Source organism: Lathamus discolor, chromosome 3 (genome assembly GCF_037157495.1).
Source record: "Lathamus discolor isolate bLatDis1 chromosome 3, bLatDis1.hap1, whole genome shotgun sequence".
NCBI lineage: Eukaryota > Metazoa > Chordata > Aves > Psittaciformes > Psittacidae > Lathamus > Lathamus discolor.
In genome coordinates this window covers 22,353,624-22,375,564 of record NC_088886.1, presented here as the reverse complement: position 1 = coordinate 22,375,564, position 21,941 = coordinate 22,353,624, and the positions used below count along the sequence as shown (strand labels likewise).

The 21,941-nt window shown below is 46.5% G+C and overlaps 1 protein-coding gene across 6 annotated transcripts; it reads left to right on the top strand.

Annotated features, from left to right (window-relative positions):
• The first annotated feature begins 5,066 nt into the window (after positions 1-5,066).
• On the top strand, positions 5,067-18,413 carry LOC136011750 (zinc finger protein 501-like). Of its 6 annotated transcripts, XR_010611456.1 has the most exons (6): positions 5,067-5,392; positions 6,092-6,197; positions 7,582-7,655; positions 15,188-15,240; positions 16,518-16,645; positions 17,745-18,413. XR_010611456.1 is itself a non-coding variant. In XM_065674030.1 (2 exons), the coding sequence occupies exon 2, from the start codon at positions 12,259-12,261 to the stop codon at positions 13,435-13,437; it is 1,179 nt and encodes a 392-aa protein (XP_065530102.1). In that variant the 5' UTR covers positions 9,127-10,379; positions 12,159-12,258; the 3' UTR covers positions 13,438-15,946. The 6 variants fall into 6 exon arrangements, 1 of the variants encoding a protein (XP_065530102.1); XR_010611455.1 differs by lacking the exons at positions 5,067-5,392; positions 6,092-6,197; positions 7,582-7,655 and adding an exon at positions 9,127-10,379 and having other exon boundaries at positions 12,159-15,240; XR_010611454.1 differs by lacking the exons at positions 5,067-5,392; positions 6,092-6,197; positions 7,582-7,655 and adding an exon at positions 9,127-10,379 and having other exon boundaries at positions 12,159-15,273.
• Positions 18,414-21,941: the final 3,528 nt, after the last annotated feature.

The window sequence follows — 21,941 nt, the reverse complement described above, 5'->3', positions numbered from 1 at the left end:
TTTGTGGTTTTCCCTAATTAAATCTAAGACAGATAACCAATAGATTCTTCAGCTGAACAAAAATAATATTTATTTATCCCCCTTTTCCAGGAGGTTTCTGATCGTTTTACATTTTTTGATTCCTTACCCCAAGTTTCAGTTCTCTGGGGGAAAAGGAAAAAAAGAAAAATAGGACAACATGTATTTCACTTGGCAAGTTGATCATTTTATATAAAATCAGGTATAGTTTCTATGCAAAGTCACAGAGGCAGTTGTGGAGTATCCGTGTGCAAAATGGTGTGAATAATGTTAGCTGGGTTCATGCGAGTGATGTTTTTTAATCCGAAGAACTCTTGAGTTTCTAAGAAAGCAAATACAGAGGTGTCAAGAACAAGACTGCCTGTTACCACACTCTGCACTGGAGCTCTGCTTTGGTTATCGGCAATGTTTTAGCTCTCTCTCCCGGTTTGTTTGGTGTCAACCTGTGCTTCCAGATAATCTATCAGCAATTACCTGTTTAGTTTTAGTACGTTCTGTTCCTTTATGCACCCATTCAGGACTTCATTTGTTCCCATTTGCAGTGTGTTTTAAATGTTAAGCTTGTTTTCCTACCAGATGGAGAACTGACGCCTCTATTTCAGGTAAGTGCTTTGCGGTATCTCCCCAGTGTAAGAAGATGATACTGTGCTTGTTATACTTCATGTCAGGAAAGCCGCAAAATGCAAATCAAACCAGACCTTTTGTGCCTCATGGGTTAGAGGGGTTTTGCTGAGATATTTGTGTATTTAATATAGTTGGGTGTCCTTCTTGCATAGTAACGTGGGCATTGCAAAGGGATTTTGCTGGAGCGGTTCAGTCTGGAAAGCTATGGTGCTGGCACGAGGCTTGCCGCTATTGACATGGCCACCTCATACATGTGGGGCAGTACAGATTCAGCTCCCTGTCAAAGAACAGCTCTTATGAAGTGTTTACAGTGCTGAAAACAAAGCTTCTCTGCAGCCCCAAGTGTGCCTAGTCCCACATTGATCATATTCACTCCAGGTTCCTCTTTCAAGGGAGACAACGGCCTGCAGCAGCTAAAAAATGGCCAATCTGGGTTCAATAGCTGCCTACTGGCAAGGGATTTTTATGTGTTTACTTTTCCTGAGGATTATGACAAAGAAAGCTAAAAAAGAGACAAATGAAAAGGAATTCATACAAATGTGCAAAGACAGCCACCTTGGTCATCCCGGCAGTGACCAAAATGTTCAGGGCAGAGGGTTTCTCCCCCTTGAGCAATTTGACCTTTGTGAACACAGTTCCCAGCTCAGTCCTGAAACCGGAAGATTGTGAGAGGGATCTCTTCTGGTGGCAAAGGACTGCTTCTACTGATAAAGCTGTGGTCCGGTAGTTCACCTAAAGAGAGTTTGCACACATAGGAGAGAATGGAAAGCAGGTGTTTCTATAGTTTTTCTTCCACCCCCCGCCTTGTTTGTCTTATAAAGGGTAAGTCTGTGCTGTACAAGTTTCCCAACAGCTGAATGCAATCAGATTGCTTATCTCCATTTGCCCCCTTCTGTGCAAACGTTTCAGTCACTTCCATGCAATTTTAATGCTTTTTCAGCTACTGACACGCTCCTGTCTCCATTCTGCAATTATGAACTCATGTGCTGATGTTTTAAGTGAAATGTTTTGTTTTAAAATGTGCAACATCCAGATTTACAAAAACCACCCAAACCAAAACACAAACCCAAGCTAAAAGAGACAGCTCGCTCCCAAATTCTGTCTGATGCTAATTATAGAAATCTCAGCTCTCCAGCAGAAGCATCAGTCAACAGAGGGTTTGGCTCTTTTCAGAAGCTGAAGCTTTAGAAAAATACACTGAAAATGGTGCATACAACTGGGAGATGTGGCAGGTACATACTGAAGGTGAATGCTGAGAGTCTGGAAATGCAGACTTTGGGGTTTGCCAGGCCCCTTCCTCCAGCAACACCTAGAATATTGCATTGTTGGTTGGTCTTCATGTGTAAATCATCCAGGATTATTCTGTCAAGGCATGTGCGTTCTTTTCATAGAGTTGGCACCAGAAGTTTTGTTTGGATGTTTTTTTCAGCTCAATTCGGAGACGGGTGACAAATATTCTGGGTTTGCTCTGGAATCATTACATGAGGAGTTCCTGTGTTATACAGCGAGGTTGCACCTGCAATGAAAGTGTAGCTCTTCTGTCAGAGTTTCAGCTCGGTGGTGCTCCTGGCTGTTAGGATAAAACCCCAGCCTCTGTCCCCATCACAAGAGAGGAGTAATAATATGCTTGCAGAGTCATTCCAGTGCTGATTTTTATTAGGGAATCTTATTTGCATACTGCATTCTCTTCTTGCAGAGGAAAGCTGAAGGCTTTTTTTTTATTTCTAATGCATTTTAGAGGGGATCCGACATTTCATAATGGCTCTCAGGTATGTATAATTCATCCCATTCCATGCCTGCATTTTCCAAAATAACAGTGGAAAATTATTTGGGTTCCTGCTTTTTTTGGACAATCATTATTCTCACTTTTTTCCAGGTTGACCTATAAATGTCCATATGCTGCAGGATAATTGCAGTAGGTGTAGGTTCCTTTGGAGATGGTCTTGTGTGGGAGACAATATGACAGCTCATCTGCATAGCACAGGCATCATACCCCTGACTCGATTTAGCAGAGTCCTGGATCTGGAGTCTTCTCCCATATAGCCAGTATATCTAGGGGATGTCTCATATATATTGTGCACTCACGCTCTCTCATGCCGTCATTTCACCGTTAACTGTGGGCAGCTCAGCTGGTCTCAGAATAAATCACAGTGTGCAACAGGCATGGCAGACCTTGGCTTGGGGGCATGGCTGCTGTTGTTGGATCTCCACACTGTATCCAGACATCCTGTGTTGTTAAAAAATGTGTGTTAGTGTACAGGCAGAAGATTTTGTGTGAAAAGCTTTGCACTGACTGCGTGTAAACAGCAGTGACAAAGGCTGTACTGATAAACTGGCAGAACTGATGTTCCAGGATAATGTTCAATCTCCCAAATGCCATGCCTTCTGATTAGGAAGTACAGACCACTTGTCCTTACTTGTTAAACCTATAAAAGATTCTTGGGAGGGGGAAAAATCTTGAGTAGCTGGGATGCACATTTTCAGCAGGAAACCGGGATGAGGTGCAAGAAAAAGAGCAGTGTCACACCATGCCTCAGCATCCCTAACCCTGTTACAGTTGTATGTCAACGATTTTCACCTGGCACCCTGGAATTTATGGGCACTTAAGTGTTTATTTTAAAGATCTCCAGAAGACAAATATCCTTCTCGCCCAATGGGTGTGTTTTGAAGAAGGATTGAGCAGGCGGGCTTGAATGCATAATGGAGATAGGGCACTTTTATTCATTTTGGAGGCCTCTGTGATGCGGTGTTTCCATTGCTAAGGACCCTACAGAACAGCGTGCTCCTCCTGTGAGCAAGGTGGTGCCATCTCCTGTTGTGTTTTTTTATGTCTAGTGAGACTCCCTGTGAGCAGAGGCTGCTCTCCGGCTTCCTTGGCCCCATGGAGGAACGCGGCCCGGGCTCACCAGCTGTGTGAGAAGAGGGGACATGACAGCCATGAGGGGCTGCGACAGGTGACTAATCCCTGTCAGGCAATCTGGTGGAGTGGGAGGCATGCTAGTGCTGTTTGCTGTCAGGTTTTTGGGGCCTGCATACAGGGTGCTGATGGGGTGGTTGCCCTGGGTATCAGGGAAGGTCTGCCATTCAGCCATGCTGATAGGTGATAGTGGGAGCTGGGCTCTGGCTGGATCAGCCCTACTCGGGGGGGGGGGGGGGGGGCGGGTAGGTGGGGTGTGTGTGACAAGGGCTGGGTTTTGAGTGACAGCCTCACTGGGGGTGGTTATGTCAGCCTCATGGGACTGTGATGCGTAAGGGGAGCATGACAGTCACGTTGATGGTTAGAGCAGGAGTTGGTGTCTGGTTGTGTCCGTCATGTAGGTGTATCTGACAGCAGGACCGCCTCAGGGTCTCAGACACACTGGGACAGTGACAAGATGGTCACTGCTTGTGTCAGTCACACTGGTGGGGGTGACAGGGGTGGTCCCTGACAGTGTCAGTCACACTGGGGGTGTGACAGAGGCAGTCTTGCCGGTGTCAGTCACATTTGAGGTGTAAAAGGGGCAGTCCCTGCCGGTGTCAGTCACCTTTGGGGTGTAACAGGGGCAGTCCCTGCTGATGTCAGTCACATTTAGCATGTGACAAGGGGTGGTCCTCAGCTATGTCTGTCACACTGAGGGTGTGACAGAGGTGGTCCCTGACAGCGTCAGTCACATTTGCAGTGTAACAGGGGCGATCCCTGACAGTGTCAGTCATATTGGGGGTGTAACAGGGGCGGTCCCTGACAGTGTCAGTCACACTGGGGTGTGATAGGGGCGGTCCCTGCCTGTGTCAGTCACATTTAGTGTACAACAAGGGGAGGTCCCCGCTATGTTGGTCACACTGGGGATGTGATGGGAGCTGTTTCTGGCTGTGTTAGTCAAACTGGGAGAATAGCAGACTTGTGTCTGGGTGTCAGTCAGACTCGGGGAGTGACGGGTGATGCTGTGTGACTGTGTCAGGCCAGCCGGGGAATGAGATGGGCCGGCCTCTGGCTGCGTCTGTCACATTGGAGGTGTGACAGGGGAGGCCCCTAGTGGTGTCAGTCACATTGGAGGTGTGACATGGGAGGTCCCTGGCGGCATCAATCCCAGCGGGGGTGTGACAGGAGCAGGTCACTCACACAAAGGGTTGTGAGAGGAGCTGGCCTCCGGCTGTGTCAGTCACCCTGGAGTCTCTGCGTGTCAGTGCCACGGGGCTGTGACGGGGCGGTTCCGTGGCTGTGTCGGTCCCCGGCTGGGTGACGGGGCCACTCCCCGGTGCAGCGCGCACCGAAAGCTTCGCAGGAGCGGCTCCGGCGCCGCGGCTGGCTGGGCGCGGCAGTGTGTTGCCCCGGACAGTGCTGCGCGTCGGTTGGTAGCGGGACCTGTCCGTCAAGCCGGGCGGGGCCACAGCCGCATCATCCGGGGGCGGCTGGCGTGCTCGCTCCCTGCGCAGGGAGCCGGTTTCAGCCGGCCCGGCCGGCCCGGGGGTGCCGCTGCCCTCGCAGTCGGCCGTCGTGGTCACGCCGCTGCTGCAGGGAGGGCAGCCCCCGGCCGCGGGCAGTGTGAGCTTCCAGCCTCCGCATCGCCCTTCTGCCCTGGGAGGAGCGAGGGGAGAGGGCTGGGAAGTTCCCTTCGCGGGGTGCAGGGGTGGCCCCGGTGAAGTGCCGTGTTTCGGCCAGGGCTGCTCGTTCAGTGTCCTTGGTCAAAACAGATCTTGGAGAGAGTTTGTTTTGCTGGAGCACTGCTAGAACCGTCCCGCTTAGGCTTCATCAGGTACTCCAGTAGCAATGGTTAGTTGAGTAAGTTATCAAATGCTTTTCTGAGTCAGCCTACTAATGCAAAAGTTAGAATAAGAATCCTGGTTACAGGTCAGGTGTACTGAGAGAACTGCTCAGTAGGTAGAGATTTCTCCTTTAACTCTTAATGTACTCATTTTGAGGATTTCCAAAGCTGTGTAAGGTGCGTGTGCAGGTAAGAGGCTTCTCTAAAACTCCAGCCATTGCCGGCAGCCATAGAGTGTGGTTGGTTGTGCATATGCACCATCTTGCACCAGAAGGGTCAGGTATTGCTTTGCAGACTCCTCTACAGTGTTGCATGTCCAGCACTTGAACTGAGCTGTCAGAGTTGGGCTGGGGATGTTTGTAAAACCAGATGTTTGCAACACTTTTTGCATAGAAAATTGCTGACAGTCTAGATCAATACATGTAAAGGAAAATGCAAGTTTGAGAAACTAAAGCATGCCAGAAAGTTGTTACTTGATGAGCCACCTTTTTGCAGTCCTTGCTTAGTTTCTATCTGTTAATTGTTCTGTGTTCTTTACAGCTTGATTCTAGATTTTGTACAGGTATCTGACTTTTACTGTCGTTAGGACTTGTTTTCTCAATGTGTTAATTTTTTCCAAATGCCTTGTTCATGAGATGGCAGTTGAATGACAGATGACAGTTCCCAAAGACCTTGGCAAGATTCACAGAAAAATCATATTATGATAGCAGGCTGGAGGCGGCTAGGGATAGTGCAACAATTCCTTGCCTCGCATGTGTTGAGAGAGGACCCACCAGAGATCCTTAACCTTCTCTTAGCTGCGCTTTCAGCAGGGTAGGTACTGTTGGAGTGTTGACTGCTGCGCTCTCTCTTTCTGGCTGTAGCAGGTTGCACGTGGTGTCATCAGCTTTGGTAAGACAACACTTGCTGTCGGGTGCTGTGATGATCTTCTTGCAAAAGCAAAACACAACAGCTATTGTTACTCTTTCACCACAGTTCAGTGTGCTAAGGGGAGTCCGCTTTCCGCTGGGGTGTTAAAAGTTCAGCAAAATGGTAGGACTCTTTGAATTCAGCTCCTACTTGGAAAAAAAACCCGGGGGGATTTGCTTATGTAGAAGAGACTGAAGCTTTCAGATGTTTAAAGTTTCAGGGGAGAAAACGGTATGACTAATAAAACATAAACTTTGATAGAATGTGAATTTAAGCCTTTAATAAGATAGATTAAGCTCCCACTGTGACAGCGAGCGAGTTTGCACATTTTAGCAAATTTAATGGAAACATGGGAGTATAGAGTCTTTTTTTTTTTTTTTTTTAAGAAAAAATTAAAAATTACTCCGAGGCAGATCAAACTGACAGATACAGATGCTCGTGTGTCTTGACAGACTCCTCACATTTTAAGGACATAAAAGTAAGGTAGCATAAATAAAAAGGATTTGGCATCCATATATGTGTGTTGGGAATATAAATGTAGGATGGGTACAAAGCACCAATAATGTAACTCGTCATCATCATTATTATAATCATCATAATTACCATTATTATTATTATTCAGTAATGAATCATATACGGTAAATAGATGGGTGTTTCACTTAATTTTTCTGCCTCCTTCTCCCTGAGGATTGCAGCTTATTTTTTTGTGTGTGCTGGAATAATTCATCAATGCTGATGGGAAAGGTTTAGAGTGTAGTAAAATTGTATGCTTATAAATGCAACATATGAAACAGAAGGCAGAGCACATTTTAAATACCTTAGTATTAGGAGGAAAAAATAAAATACATGAACTTGGTAGAACTAAGTATATTTGTCTAAAGACCAATGAACAGGAAATAAGACCTCTGAATTTCCTCTTTTATTTTAGGTTAAAAGGGAAACTTTAGTAGATTGGCCTGTTCTTCATTAGTGAAAGCAAGAGGCTGGTTTTGGGACTGTGCTCATGCATTTTATGAGTGTGTTGGCAGTTTTGTCAGTCTTAAGTGTTGGAGTGTGTACGTGCTGCTTTTATCACCTTGCTGTAGAAGCCCTTTTCTGTCTCATCTTGACTCGGTAACAGAGGACACAGTGCACTGAACAGAGTTGCTTTGGGTTCTTGATCTAGCCCATGAGCCACCAAATGGAGTCTTCTGTGTTATTTATTACCACTAAAGTATTTTCAGTTAGCCTGACAGCTTAAATGCTAGCTTTGTCCGGCAAATATTGAAATTCTTGTTTATTTTCCAAGGAAGCTAAGATGAAAGAAGCCAACCACGAGAGGTCACAGGAATTTGTACTGCCCATCTCCACAATTACTAACAAGTAAGCACTATATGATATTCTAGGATGGAGATGAACTTGGTCTTTGTTAATGACAGTTGTCACACAGCTGAGGAATACTTATGTGATTTCCACAAGAGGAAACCTTTGAAACTCATTACCAGATGCGTAGTTCAACCAATGCCACAACCTTGCCTGCAGTGTGAGATGAACATTTAGAATACCTTTCCTCTGAACACAGTGAGGAACCTCAAGAAAGGATAAGGGAGGATGATGAAAGCATAATTCTTACTGATGCCTTCGAGGATGAGGATGATCTAGAGCATCTGGAGATAATTTCATCATTCCTCCATTATCCTTATGAGGAAGACTGTTGATTGCTGGCATTACACCATTGCTTGGCAGCTGCAAGAGAAAATGTTGCTGTTGTATCAGACTGAAGTCAAGAGAGTTGTGTAGCCATTGGATACAATTAGGACTGGCTGGACTCTTCTGGACATTGGTGCTTTTGAGATGGATGTGTTAAATTAGAGCTTTGGTGTGCAAGTGGTCTGTTAAGTCACAGTCTTGCTGTCTAGATCATCACCACCCTCTGGGGCTGGGTTTCAGAAGAGTCACTGTGAGGCTGCACAGCCCACTTGGCCAGAACAATGCATCCATTTCTTCTCGCCATACATCCTCTCATGTTGTTTGAATGTACAGTTCTGATAAAGCATGGTTTGTTTGGTTTCTTTTTAAATAGCCATTCATCTTCTGCACCCACACAGGCATGCTTGGCTGTGGAGATATCGGTGCTGTATGTGCTTATGTTTCACTAGAGCTCTCCTTGTGAGAACTGATGAACAAGGGGAGGGTTGTATGCTTGTCTTCCATAAGGGAGGTGGGAGGGGTATGCGATTCCATGCATCTTAGGTCCAGGTGGAAGAAGGCATTTATCTTGCCCAGCTACTGCATTGCAGTGAGAAATGTTTAAGAATTTTAAAATCAAAAAATTATAATAAAAGTAATGAAAATTATCTGAGGTCTTTTTCATAGTTTGTAAGAGTTGGAGTGGTGGCTCTTTCTCTGCAAGGTTCGCCATACTAAGCAGCATGTGGGTTTCTCATGGATTCGAGGACTGTCATTAAAGGAATGTTGCTAACTTATTTTTTTAACTGCCTACCCTGAAGGAACTGAACTGCCGCTTACTCTGCTCTCAGAAGTAGCTCACTTTTCGGTGTGAAGGGAGTAGGTACGTTTCTTTTCCTCACCCTGGATTCTCAGCAGAGTAGTTTGTTTTTTCCTGCTTATTTTTAGAAAGAGCTGCAAGATCAAAAAGATGTAGAACTTGAAGCATTCTTACATACCATATTGGCACCTAATAATATACACTCCTGTTCAATTTTAATTTCAGTTCTGTATTTGCTGTTAATTGTAGAAGCCCATTTCCAAAACTTGTAGGAGTTTTGTTAAGACGGCAAGATAGGTGTCCAGTGTGCAATACCACTGCAGTGTTAGAAATGGGAGCAGTCTCTGCAAGATTACACGGTGATGTTGGAGAGCAGTTTCAACTGCAGGAAGCACAGAACTGGTCAGTACAATAATGCGGGAACAAATGGAGAGTGCTGAGGGGAGTGGGTCAAGGACCACTGGCTGTAATTGAACAGAACTTGTTGGGAGCTTCCCAGTGGTGCTTCTCCCTGCTGACAGGGAGTGTGAACAGGAGGGAGGGCTGCAGAACCACGGAAGAGTGAGAAGTCTTCCAGAAATGGCGGTAGAGAAATGGGGACAATTTCTCTTTCAGACTGGTGGGTTATAAGCTGTAAGGGAAGGAGAGAAGTAGCCTGGGAAGGCCAATGGAATGTGGCTGTACTGTGGCTTTGGAAAAGGCAAATGGGATCCTATTTTGTCTCTGGCAAAGGACTTCCCCTAGGAAAAAGGAAATAATGCTGCTGTGAAAGGCCCTGGTGAGACAGAAGATAGAGTACGGTTCTGGGCCCTCGGGGTGAAGAAATACTTACTCGAGTTGGAAGCGAGAGGCAGAAGTTGGGGATACGGACCGAGCCTTACTTGTACGAGCAGAGCCTATTTCGTCTGCCAAAGCAAAGCTTGAAAGTGAACGCAGTCACCGCCAGGCTTCTGCGGGAGGACGCTGTTGCTGCCGTTGTGAAGCGGGGGAGAGGGGGCACAACCGCGCTGTGACTTGCGGCCGGCTGGAGCTGGGACGGCGGCTCCGGTCCCCGGAGCACCGGGGCTTCGAGCGCGCCGAAGGGCACCTGCTCGCGTGGAGCCAACGCTTGTCCCGCCCGGCCGTTTCTCCGGGTCCGCGGGCCGCTGCCGCAGCGCTTTGAATCGGGCGCCGGGCTCCCGGCCCGCCCGGGTCCCGCCCCGCTGCTGGCAGCGGCGGCCGCTGCGGGCTTCTCAGCGCTGCCATTGCGCCGCCGCCGCCGCCTTAGCCGGGGGCCTGCGCACCGGAGCGAGGGGCTGCGCGGTGGCGGGGGGGCCCGGCGGCGTGAGCGGCCCCCGGCTGCGCCGCGGGGGGCAGCGGGGGCTCGTTCTGCCAGGACCGAAATCCACCTTTTCAGTTTTAAATTACTGCTGTTATTTTTAATCCTACATCGTGGTTTAAATGTCCCCCCGTGGAAACCGGGCTGGCCTTTGTCCGGGAGTTTTCATAAACCGAGCGGTGCCAGCCTGCCGTGAAAAGTTTTTCTTCGACAAAGAAAATAGCAGATCAGTTACCGAGCTGGAGGTGTGCTGCGGGAGATGCTCGGCACCTTGCAGGAGGTGAGGAACAGTTCCTGTTCTCATACACTTGTTAGTAAATTAACGGGAATGGTTGAAGTTGGGGGGTGACTCGAGCCATTCTGTCAGGCAGTGACGAGTGAAGAAGACTCATTCAGCATGTTTTCTGTGTCAGAGCAGGAGAAAGCACAGCTTGTGTTTCATGAAGCTGGCCTTTCTGAGATGTGAACAAGACCTATGTCTTTATGCACACTGCTGTAGTCCTTTGTAACTGTTTAAACCTACTGAAACTGAACAGACAAGCTTTATATTCATGTACACATAGAAATACAGAAATGTACATTTTTGTATATATGTGTTTTATATATATATAGGTTTGTATTCAGAAATGTCTTACCTAGACAAAAGCAGTTAAGAGGAAATGAAGAAACAGTGGGAGTAAAGGGAATATGAAAAGTAGGTGTGAAGAAGATGGGGGCTGTCAAGGTATCCATCCATCAGGATGGGGAAAATGCAGTTTCTGATCTTAGATTAGCAATTTAGTGTTTAAAACAGGTGAGTGAAAGCTCCCTGTGGAGTTGCTGTCAACAGAGGCTGCTGGGACAAATCTAGAAAACCCCTTGTGACTCCATGCTTTAGTATGGCATAAACAGTAGCATCTTCTTCACAAGAAAGTTTGAGTCAGCCATTTCTGACCAGTTACCATTGCTTACATTTTCTGCTATCAAGGCTGGTCTGGAAACGGAGTTTACCCAGAGAATTTGAAGCTGTAAGTTGTTCCAGCGGGCCAGCTCTGGAGGATTACTAGCTGTACATAGAACAGCCCTTGTGCTATCACTGCTGTCCCCAGTGAAGAGTCCCTCCCCAGCATCCCTATAGGCCCCCTTCAGGTACTAGAAGGCTGCTATGAGGTCTCCACGCAGCCTTCTCTTCTCCAGCCTGAACAGCCCCAACTTCCTCAGCCTGTCTTCATATGGGAGGTGCTCCAGGCCCCTGATCATCCTCATGGCCCTCCTCTGGACTTGTTCCAGCAGCTCCATGTCCTTATGTTGAGGACACCAGAACTGCACACAATACTCCAAGTGAAGTCTCATGAGAGCAGAGTAGAGGGGCAGGATCACCTCCTTGGACCTGATGGTCACGCTCCTTTTGATGCAGCCCAGGACACAGCTGGCTTTCTGGACAGTTCTTTCATGCCTTTCCTTGCATTATGTTTTCTTTGCATGATGCTAACTGGTAGCAACACAGGGACCCCAAATATCCTCAAGACAATTATAATAATGCTGGTCAGGACAGGAGGCCAGAGGCACTCCTGAGCTCTCCAGACCCCCCTTCCATACATTACTTCTAGTTTTGGCTTTTTGACACAGTATCTGGGTCTCACTGCATTACTTAACAAGCTTCTAAAAGAAACACCTTGTGACTGGTGCTCCTAGTTAGTATTTAGCAAGGTAAAAATAAGGATTAAGCATGAATCCTCAGAAAAACAGATGTGATGGAGGCAGCTATGGTGTAGGACTTTGTCAGAAGTCTTGAATCCCGGAGTTCTGAAGATTTCTCATCTTTGGGTGAATTTTGAATGGAAATGATCAATATATATTTGTAGTGAAGGCTGGATTATGATAGAGGATTTAAATCTGGTCTGTTTCTGTTTTGTATGCTGAATGTATATTTTCTAAATATATAATAGTAGATGATTCTGTGTCTCCTACTGCCTAACTAATAGTCTGCCCCATTCTTTTAATCAGGAAAAAATCTTCACTGTGATAACTTTATTTTTACCAGAAAAATCACTGATGAAATGTGTGTTTTATTTTGTAGAGAGGATGGTAAAGAGAGCTGAGAATGAGGTGAGTTTCCCATGAAAGACTCGAAGCTCTTGGCGTACATATCATTGATGAACTGCAGATGAATACAGCAGATGCCTCAGGGGATGGATGTGCATGTGGAACGGGACTCTGAGAATAACGTTCGTGACACAGGTGCGAAGCATTCAAATTATTCCCAGAAGCCCTCTAAGCAGGTGGGCCACACATCTAGCCTCCAGAAGGAGGCAGACACGAATTACTTGGAGACATGCACTCCTTGTTGCAACTCTGCTGGACCTCCAGGTAGGCAGGAGCTTCCTGCAGAGCTGCAGTATGAAGACAAAGAATCCTATGAGATCTACTACCAGAAACGAGGTGAGAGTACAGCTGGGGTATTTGTTCCCTCCAGTACCAACTCTGACCCACAGCATGAAGATAAAGATTTAGAGCACTGTTCCCATGAGCAGTCTGAGAAGCCACAGAGAAGACTACGTGCTGATAACAAAAACACCATTCTTGTGGATGTGTTTGATGAAGACCTGGAGCCTGTCCCTGAGGAAGCTTTGCCTTATGGTTGCAAGAAGTGTGGTTCCACTTTCCAGGGTATGAGTGAGCTGCAGGAACATAAGCAAACTCACATTGTGGAAAACTCATACCAATGTCCTGTCTGTGCCAAAGAGTTCTTCCGTGCAGCAAACTTGCGAATGCACAAGCTCATTCATTCTAGTGACAGGCCACACAAATGTCCAGAGTGTGACAAGGGTTTCATTCGCACAGCTGATGTCTGGAGGCACCTGCGCAATGTGCACAAGATAGAGCGCTCCATGGTGATCTTGGGAAATGGCATGGCTAGGAACCCGTGGTCGATAGCACACCGTAACCAACACACTGTTGAATACACTGATCAGCCTTGTGCAGAGAACCACAAGCCTGAGGAAGATGACTATAAACCTTATTCCTGTCCAACATGCGGCAAAGGTTTTGATAAACCTAACCTGCTTTCCAAACACAAGGTGATTCACCGACAAGACAAACCCTATAAGTGTCAGGAGTGTGGCATGGCGTTTGTCCAGTTGCTAAGGCTGAAAAGACACCAGCAGACTCACTCTGGAGAGCGCCCCTTCTATTGCGAGGAGTGTGGAGGGACGTTCACCCGGCTGGCATCGCTCCAGCGCCATCACCGCATCCATACTGGAGAGAAGCCCTACTCTTGCAATTACTGTGGTCATTCCTTCACTGAGTCAGGTACCCTACGGAGGCATGAGCGCACACACAAATTGGATAAATCGTAATTCTTAGTTCATTTGTGATTGTGGTCTCCTTGATTGCTTCTTACCTGAATGAGGCTTGCTCAGTTGGGCTGGAGAAAGCACTCCACTGCATGCACTCTGGCCAGTACAGACCCACTTTCCAGCAGTGGCCGACAGGCAACACTGCATCATGGGGATCTCCGGAACTTGTACTTGGTAGAGATTGCACTTACTGGCTTTAAACTAGCTTTGTACGAAAAAAATAACCTAATTACCACTGAGTAATGAAATGTGAGACTTGAGAAGACTGAAATCACTCACAAGTGCCAGTGCTATCTCAATTCACTGAACTGACGATGCATCAGCTTGTGCTTTTTGCAAGGGTGCATGAGCTGTGAGACTTCTCTCTGCAGTCTTGGTCACTGGATAAATTTGCTCTACCTTCTTAAGTGTGATGGCTCTTTGGCACTGGGTTTGGAGATCTGTTGTTGCAGGTCTTTGTTAAGTTAGAACAGTCCGGAGTTGTTGTTCTGTCCCTTCTCTCCTTGCAATCTTGAGTTTTAATTTCTGTTACTTTTTTTTTTTTTCTTTTTATTTGGAGGGGAAGTATTGTGTTGGTTATTAAAAAAAACCCAAACAAACCAAAACCCCCAAACAACCACAAACCAGTTCCTGAATAAACTCAAGGTACCAGCTGTATGTCATAGATGTTTCTATCTGAGGGAGTACTGATCCGTTATGCACTTTTGTGTGATTAGTGAATGTCTGTTAAAAATGGAAAAAGCTCTATTTTTGCTATGACAGTGGACGTTCTTGCGGTGAGGGATCTGAATACATTTCTGTCTCGTGGAACTGTTCACTCTGAATCTGTCCAGCTGAGTATTACAGGAGGAAGGGTTTGAGAACACATTTAAAGAGCAGAAGAACAAATTTAAGCCACCTTTGCTACTCATTGCATAGATCTTCATTTAAGCATTTTCGCACACATGGAAGGTTCTCATAACAAAAGCGTGTTTTGTGTTCTGTGACGTGTCTGAGTACTACCCAACGTGTCTGCTAGACTCTTCACTTTGATCTAGATTCTAATGGTTAGCAAAGAAAAACTTCCATGGAAACTAGCTGAGCAGACTCAGCAGGTGCTGCCAAATACCCTAGGGCTCTAACTTCCAAAGAGGTATGTATTGCCTCAGTTATAGAAGTGGGTTTTTGAACTTTGAAACTTAATTGTGACACTTAATCTTCTGTTAACCACTGTGGTGGAGGCATCCGGTTTGTCCTTAAGTTGCAGGCTTAATTTCCTTTCCATGTCAGAAAGCTTTTCTTCATTTCCTCTGCCAGCTGCCATAATTTCACTAATTTCTTTCTAATGCATTCTGCCTTTTCAGCAGGAAGTTGTACAGCAGAGTGAAAGTAAAGCTTCAGGGTAATGTACCTTTGCATTTACTGTTAGGCTGTTTAGTGTAAAGTACTGATTGTGCCATTTGTTTGCATATTTCATAGAGTAAATATGGCGATGGCTGCTCAGCACCTTCCACCCATGTAACAGCTGAGCAGGCGTTCTGCAGTTGTGAGTACTGTTGTGTTTGATGTGAGGTCCTTGGCTCAGACCAAGCTGAACCACCCTGCACAGCAGCACTTTAGTGTGATTATGAATGGGAGACTAATTCTCCCAGCCTTACTAATGGGTCAGTTTAATTCCTCAAAGAAGTCTCCAGACTATGGAACTGATCTGCATCCTACTTCCTGGGGATGTGTTCTGTTGTCTCTGAAATGATGTCCTTTTGTAATGCAGATACCTCTGCTGGGATGGCTGGACCCTGCATACCATGTGCGTTCACTACAGCTGTGAGTGAGACTTCTCCAAACTCCCTTCTGCAGGTAGTTCCAGTACAGTTTTAGGTTTCTTGAAGGGCTTTTGATGGTGCTCCTTAGCAAAGGGTCAGTCTTACCTGAGGGCTGCTTAGCCTCAAATTATCTTTGTGTGTAAAAAGTGGCTAAATAATCTGCAGAAAGAGGTCATCAGTGCCCTTTCTGTGGGGACCATGCTGTTCAACACAATCTGAAGTCACCTAGAGAGAGGGCAGGTATCAAGGTGACAAAGCCATTCCAGAGGCTATCATGCATTAAGTTTCCACCCTCACCTAAACCTATTTTGAAGTTGTTTGCTACAGTCTCCCCTTTTCAGGATACCGCTTTTTCCCTCAGGTATGCAGTGCTCTTTCTGTAGTGGGTTTTAATATCCAATTAAACTGCACCAATATGTGTACTTTTATGTTGTGTGACTGTTCTGCTTAGACAGTTGTAATTGGGAACATCTAGTTGTTCTGCTTTTTGGTGTAAGCAGTTGGTGAAATTTGTATCTGTAAGAGCATAATGGTGAAAGTGTTTTGAACAAAGGTCTGTTTAATGAGAAGAGTAAATGGTTGGTGAAATGAAAACTACTAGGCTTAACTAAAAGGTTATTAAAAAGATACTTGCCTGGAAGGTTGGCTTGCATATAAGGTGCTTGGATGTGTGAAAGGAGTAATTAAAATGTGATGGTTTCTAGGAAAAGCGTGTTGAACCCTCTTCAAAGAAACTTCCACTAACTCCATGTAAGCTGCAGGAAATCCACTGGAGCTTAATTTAACTTAGAGATTGTCACTTCTGTCACTTAATATAAAGGTTTAGAAATGGCCCTGACACTCTTAAGAGTGTCAGACTGAGATGCTGATAGTCTACATCAGACATAGCTAGACACAGTATCTAGCTGAAACATGAAGAGAATTAGTGAGCAAATATACCTGCTCTACAGCATTGCTTCATTAGAGAGGTTTTGAAGTGTGTGGTTTCAGCAGAAGTAACTTTTCTTTGTTCAGAATAGCCAGTGTATCTGGTAGCTCATTTGTGTCTGTAAAGGCCATGGAAGTAGTGGTTCCCTTTGATGCTGTGCTGCCCAAAGGACTCCTTCACAGGCCACCATTGCCAGGGCATTACGGTAAGCACTTGGACACAAGCGTAGGGATGGAGCTCTGAGCTAGGCAGGGGACCCTGATTGTGCAAGTACTTTTGATTGCTAGATGGTGTTTATGAACAGTGGAATTGCTTTTTGCTAATTTTCCTGTCTCCTTGCTACATTCCAGAATACATTGCAGAAGCCCAACTTGTTTCCATCACAGAGGGTCAGAAAGGCTGTAGAGTAGCAGCTTTTCCTTTGTTCTGTGTTCCACATGCGGAGGCATATTTACCATGCAGTACCTTTGTTAATAAGGTAAGAAAACAGTACTGTAGCTTCCAAGAACTAGCTGGTGATTCCGGATCAGTGAGGGCCAGGAGTCTGCAGCACTGGAACTATTTCTTGACTTGGGTTGAGGTACAAGAAGACATCTGTGAGTAGTTGCAAGACCTCATGTCTTGCATTACTTCTGAACATGTGCGGATGTACAGTCCTTGCAGGCAGTAATAGACACTGAAACACTATCCATCTATACAAATACCTGGATTTGCTGGAGACCACAGTAGCATGCGTGAGCTAAAAGCACAAGAGATTTTCTTGTTTGTGGCATACATGAGTAGGTAGTACTTATTTCCAATGTATTCACTTGAGATACAAGAGCAGCTTTAGAATACCTCCAGGACAGGGGAGTTCATGTAAACAAAAAGAATATGCCCAACTTTAACTACGTTATTTCCTTCCCTGTTTGCATACTATGACACAGCATCCAGTTTGTAATGATCAGACAGTAATCATTGCAAGAGTGAAAAATAAGGCTAGGCTCCCCCCCATGCTTGGCAGCTACAATACCATTACAATACAAGCATATTTATTATAAGCACATTTATATATCATCAGTTACAGATACATTTGCATGTCTTGAGTAGCACTGCATGGCCAAGTGATCTGGGACCAGGGCTCAGCTCTTCAGCAGGTTTTTATCACCGCGAAGGGCAGAATAAGAAATCCAGAAGCAACATCCCAGCAATGCAGGACGGACATCCTTCTAAAGTGCAGAGGAGTAGTGCTGTCGGCAAGGTTGCTGTAAAGGGCAGACCCACTAAGGCAGAAGGGTGAAGGACCTCTGCTTCTCTCCAAACTGGAAACAAGGACAGCTGTCTTTCTGGATATGCTTCCTCAAATTGATGTGATTTCTTGTGATATAGAAGATAGCCAGCTCTGAGCAGGGAAAGGCCCAGCCTGATCTGTTTTGTTCACACTCGAAATGGGAAAGCAAATCTGGTGGGCTTTTAGTAATTTCCAGTGCAGAGCCTTGCTGAGTGCATTGTGCACCTGTCTTGACCTGACTTCCTTTCTGTTTCACAGTTTGCTGTAACTGGTTTGTTTTTTTTTTTTTTTTTGCTTCTTTCATCAGGAAACTTGAGGAAGAGTTTTAAATTGCTTTTCTGACCTGCTTTGTAAAGGTTTTGCTGGCCGTGTACAGACCTGTAAAACATGACCACCATTCCTAGTAGTGGAAATTATGGAGTCAGCATAGCATGCACCTTCCTTAGTCTTCCAGACTGGTCCCCAAACCCTTCCTGGAAGAGCTTGCATATGGGAGGTTGGACAGGCTGAAGCAGACTGATGTGGACTCTGGAGCAGCACACACCTGCTACGTTTCTGGGCTTCATCCCTTACCTGCTTACCTTGTGGGGAAAAGGGATGCTGGTCCTGAAACTATGCAGAACCCTGTTGTCTCTTCCAGAAGGTCAGTGCTAGACACCAGCCCAGGGTAATACTAAGCCTCTCTCTGCATGAGAGAGACTAAAATCTGGGGATACTCTGACTTGGGAAACACCAGAAACTTTCTGATGCTACTGTTGCCTTCTGCAAATGAACCCAGCATCAGGCTGCCATAGCAGGAAGGGTGGAAGAAAGGGCCAGAGGAGGGGTGCCTGTGGGTGATGGGCTACAGTGTAAGCCAAGCATGGCTGCTGGAGGTAATGATAAAGGCAGGGATGATTTGGGGTTCTGTCAAGAAGTATGAGGTTCATGCGAAGAGCATTCTGGGACTTGGATCTTGACCATACTGGCATCTGGTCAGCAGGCACTTAATAAATATCACTCTTCTTTTAGCTGATGAAAAAGGTGGAAGGAGCTTTCTCTTTTCTCGCACATGTGAGGCCACTCACTGCAATGAAGTGGTTGGCAAAGCATATCTACTGTGTCCCCTGGCCATTCCTTGTCTTTCAGGTCTTACAGGACACTCAGGTAGGGGAGTGACTCTTCCTTCCTGACCACTGTGTTTCATGGAGTTGTGAAAAAATGCTGGGAAGTCCCTTTGCAGGGGTGGCCAGCTGAGCTCTTGGGAGGAGCTGGCAGTGTGATCCTGTCTGCATGAGGATGATGCAAGGTGGGTCTTCCCATCCAGAGAACCATTTCCCCTGTATGAGAGGCTCAGATACAGTTGGTACATCAGTGTAGCTGGTGGGGAAGCAAATGATACTGGACAGTAAGAGATAGCAAAGGATGGGAGTACAGCTTCATCATGGAGCTGACCCCAGGCAGTTGATGGAAAGATCCTTCAGGCAAGTGCTGCAGACCAGAAAATGAAGACTTGAGCCCTTCATGTGAATAACTTGAGCAGGGAGATCTGGCTGGTAAAATGTTTGTCACCAAGTGAGGCTGGATAAACTAGGTACCAATCACAAATATGTCTGCCATCATTTGGTAAACCCTTCACTTCTAGCATTTGGGGATGCAGCAACAGTAGCAATTATCAAGGAAGAAAGAAGAAAGAAAAGGAAAAAAAAAAAAAACCAAGCCAAAAATACTTCTTGCCCTTTTGTTCTTTGCAACAGATGGGTGAAAACAGTATGTTCCCAGCAGTAATTTGTAATTATTTCACCACTGCACATCTCTTACACTGCAAGTTAGAAATGTCAGTTTAATTTTCTTTTAATTGCCTCAGCTATCAGGTACCTGAGAGAAACCATTTTTACCAACTGTCTAGTCCCTATTCTTGGTCTCAGAAAGCAGCTTATTGCTGTAGAAACACTCAGTGCTTCAGGAAGGGGCTCTCCCAAGAGGAGAGCGAGGGGTCCAAATATTTTGGCTGTAATTACCCTATCCAGCATACTCTGTGTGAAAGGGTTGTGTTCTGCAGTGCTCATCCCATTGGCAGAAAAGGTGGGTTCAGGCTTCAGTTTGGTTTTCCTTGTCCATTTCCATAGGGAATTTAAACTCGGTGTGTATCTGCTTAACCGATAAGGGTGATGGGTTTTCACCATCCCATGAAATACGTGGCACCTTTGCACAGCCAGGGCAGGGTGCTCAGCCTTGCCACAGGGATAGATACCATGGATACCATGCTGGGCAAGCTGGGATCCTCTTTTCCTGGAGGGAGAGGGATCAGAAATAAATAATGCATGAGTGACTGAGCTCTCCCTCTTTCCCCTGTGCTTGATCAGCCTGCATTTTGCTGACCACCTCCTCTTTCTCTGCAAACTGTGTCGGAGGCTCCCTGGGGTACAGAGAAACTTGCAACCTGGTTTTCTTCTGGCTGTGCAGCTCTCCCTCAACTGCTCATCTTTAGTCAGGGTTCTTCCATGCCGTGCCAGGGGATATGTGGTCTTTGCAGTGGGGAAGGTGAAATGGACACCTCTAAGGCTCTTATACCCCCAGGACCATTGCAGTAGGGGACCTGGATTTTGGAGCAGAAAGGAACAACAGGCATGAGGAGCGGAAAGCACCCAGGCAGCTGTTTCTTAATGCAGCTGATTTTGTCTTTAGTCGCATTGATTTATGCTTGTACCTGATGTCCTTTTCCTTTTTTTCATGGCTACAATGCTTATTTGAAAGCATGGATTTTTATATTCTGCACTTTTAAACTATTCTCCTGCTTTTCTAAATACAGAACCATCAGGAAACAAAATGCAGACATTATTAATTACGGAGGCCTTGATGCTCTGCCAGGTTTCAGATCCAGTGACTGTGTCTCTTGACAGCTAATGAGCTCACGTTAGAATGCTAAGCGAGCAGTAGCTGCTTCTTCCATTCCTGGAGGGCCCAGCAGAGAGCTCCACATTAATGCAGAATCACACAGTATTAAAAAGTATGGTTTTAATAAAGGTCACCTGGACACACAGAGCATTTCTAGAGAAATAAAAATAGCAAGAGGGTGACAGTGAGGGTTTGGAGCTGTGATGGTGAAGGTGGGAAAGCTGTCCAGCAGCCCACCCAGCTAGCTCAGCAGAGCAGATGTCCTGCTGGCAGGGATATGGTCAAGCCAAGCTCTCTCCTGCCCCCAGCCATGGAAGCAGCAGTGCAACCACATTTCTACTCCCCTCTTTCATGTGGAACATTTAAAGACAATTAGAATCAGACCCTGACAATGAGCCAGAGGCAGCCAGCAACCCATGGGTTTGCTGTTTGCGGGACACGCAGTGCCAAGGCCCTCCAGTGCTCTTTGCAAGCAGGTCAGACAGCTCTGCCCTGCTCTCAAGTGCATGTGTAAAATGTCCCAAGGAGCTCATAGTGCATGAGGGATCTGAAGAGCAACATGTTCCCCATGCTGCTGCAAGGCTGGAGAGGTGGGAGGATGAGGGCATGCTTCTCAGGAAGACAAAGCCTGTTGCAAACCCCAGCAGAGAAAGGGAGAAGCCCCATTCCTCTCACTGGCAGGAGGTGCAGTGTAATACTCTTTGAATGCTGAATTCCCCTTTGGATACTGAATTCCCCTTTGGATGCAGCTTTACTAGCATCCCCCAACACCCTTGTTCAGAGGCTGCTGAATAGTTTGGAGCCAGCTGGCTGAGCCTGAGCAAGACTGCTGCTGACAGAGACAGCACTTGTGAGCATTGGGAAATGCCAGTGCTGCTTTTATTTATTTCCTTGCTCCCCAGGAGGAAAGCTATGGGCAATGGTGTATGGCCTGTCCAGCCTGCTTCAGTCAATTGCTGTGGAGAGGCAGGAGAGCACCTGCAGGAAAGCTGCTCACGCACACGTCACAGGGGTGAACCTGTTTCCCTGAAGCCACTTTCCAAAGACAGTCATCTACCCTCAGTCTGCAAGGTGATGCCAGGGCACCTGGAGGTCTCACTGCAGAAGGGGACAGTCGACAGTGGCCTCTTGCCTGTTTCTTCTCTGGGTTCCCCCCCACCAACATTGCTCCCCATCACCCTCAGGCCTCCCCCAGACTCCACCTGGCAGAGCCTTACCTTGATGGGGCAGCCAGCCCAGCAGAAGCAGCCCACAGGACCCTGCATGGGAGATGAGAGCATCCCATGCAAATCTACCAGTGTCTGGCTTGCCCTTTGGTTTGCAGTGGGAGCAGCTGGAGAGCCTCTGGAGATGTGGCCTCTCTCCTCCCCCCAGCCTTGCTGCCTGCATTGAGAAAGCAGCCTGGGAAATGCAGGAAGGCTGCCCTACCTGCCTGCCCTGCCTGCTCAAGTTATGCCTCCTGGTGCACCCACCTGAAGAGTTTTGCCTGCTCCTGGCTTTTAGACGCTATTTCCACTTCTGCCAGGGAGAGCACCAGTAGAGCTCACTGGGTGCTTCTCCTCCCAGGACTTCATGCTGTGACCTTCAATTTGTCCCTGGTGCACTGTGCTTAACCCATATTTTTCTT

Bases quoted from the DNA above. Each gene is read 5' to 3' on its own strand.
- LOC136011750 (XM_065674030.1), top strand. From the start codon at position 12,259: ATGCCTCAGGGGATGGATGTGCATGTGGAACGGGACTCTGAGAATAAC.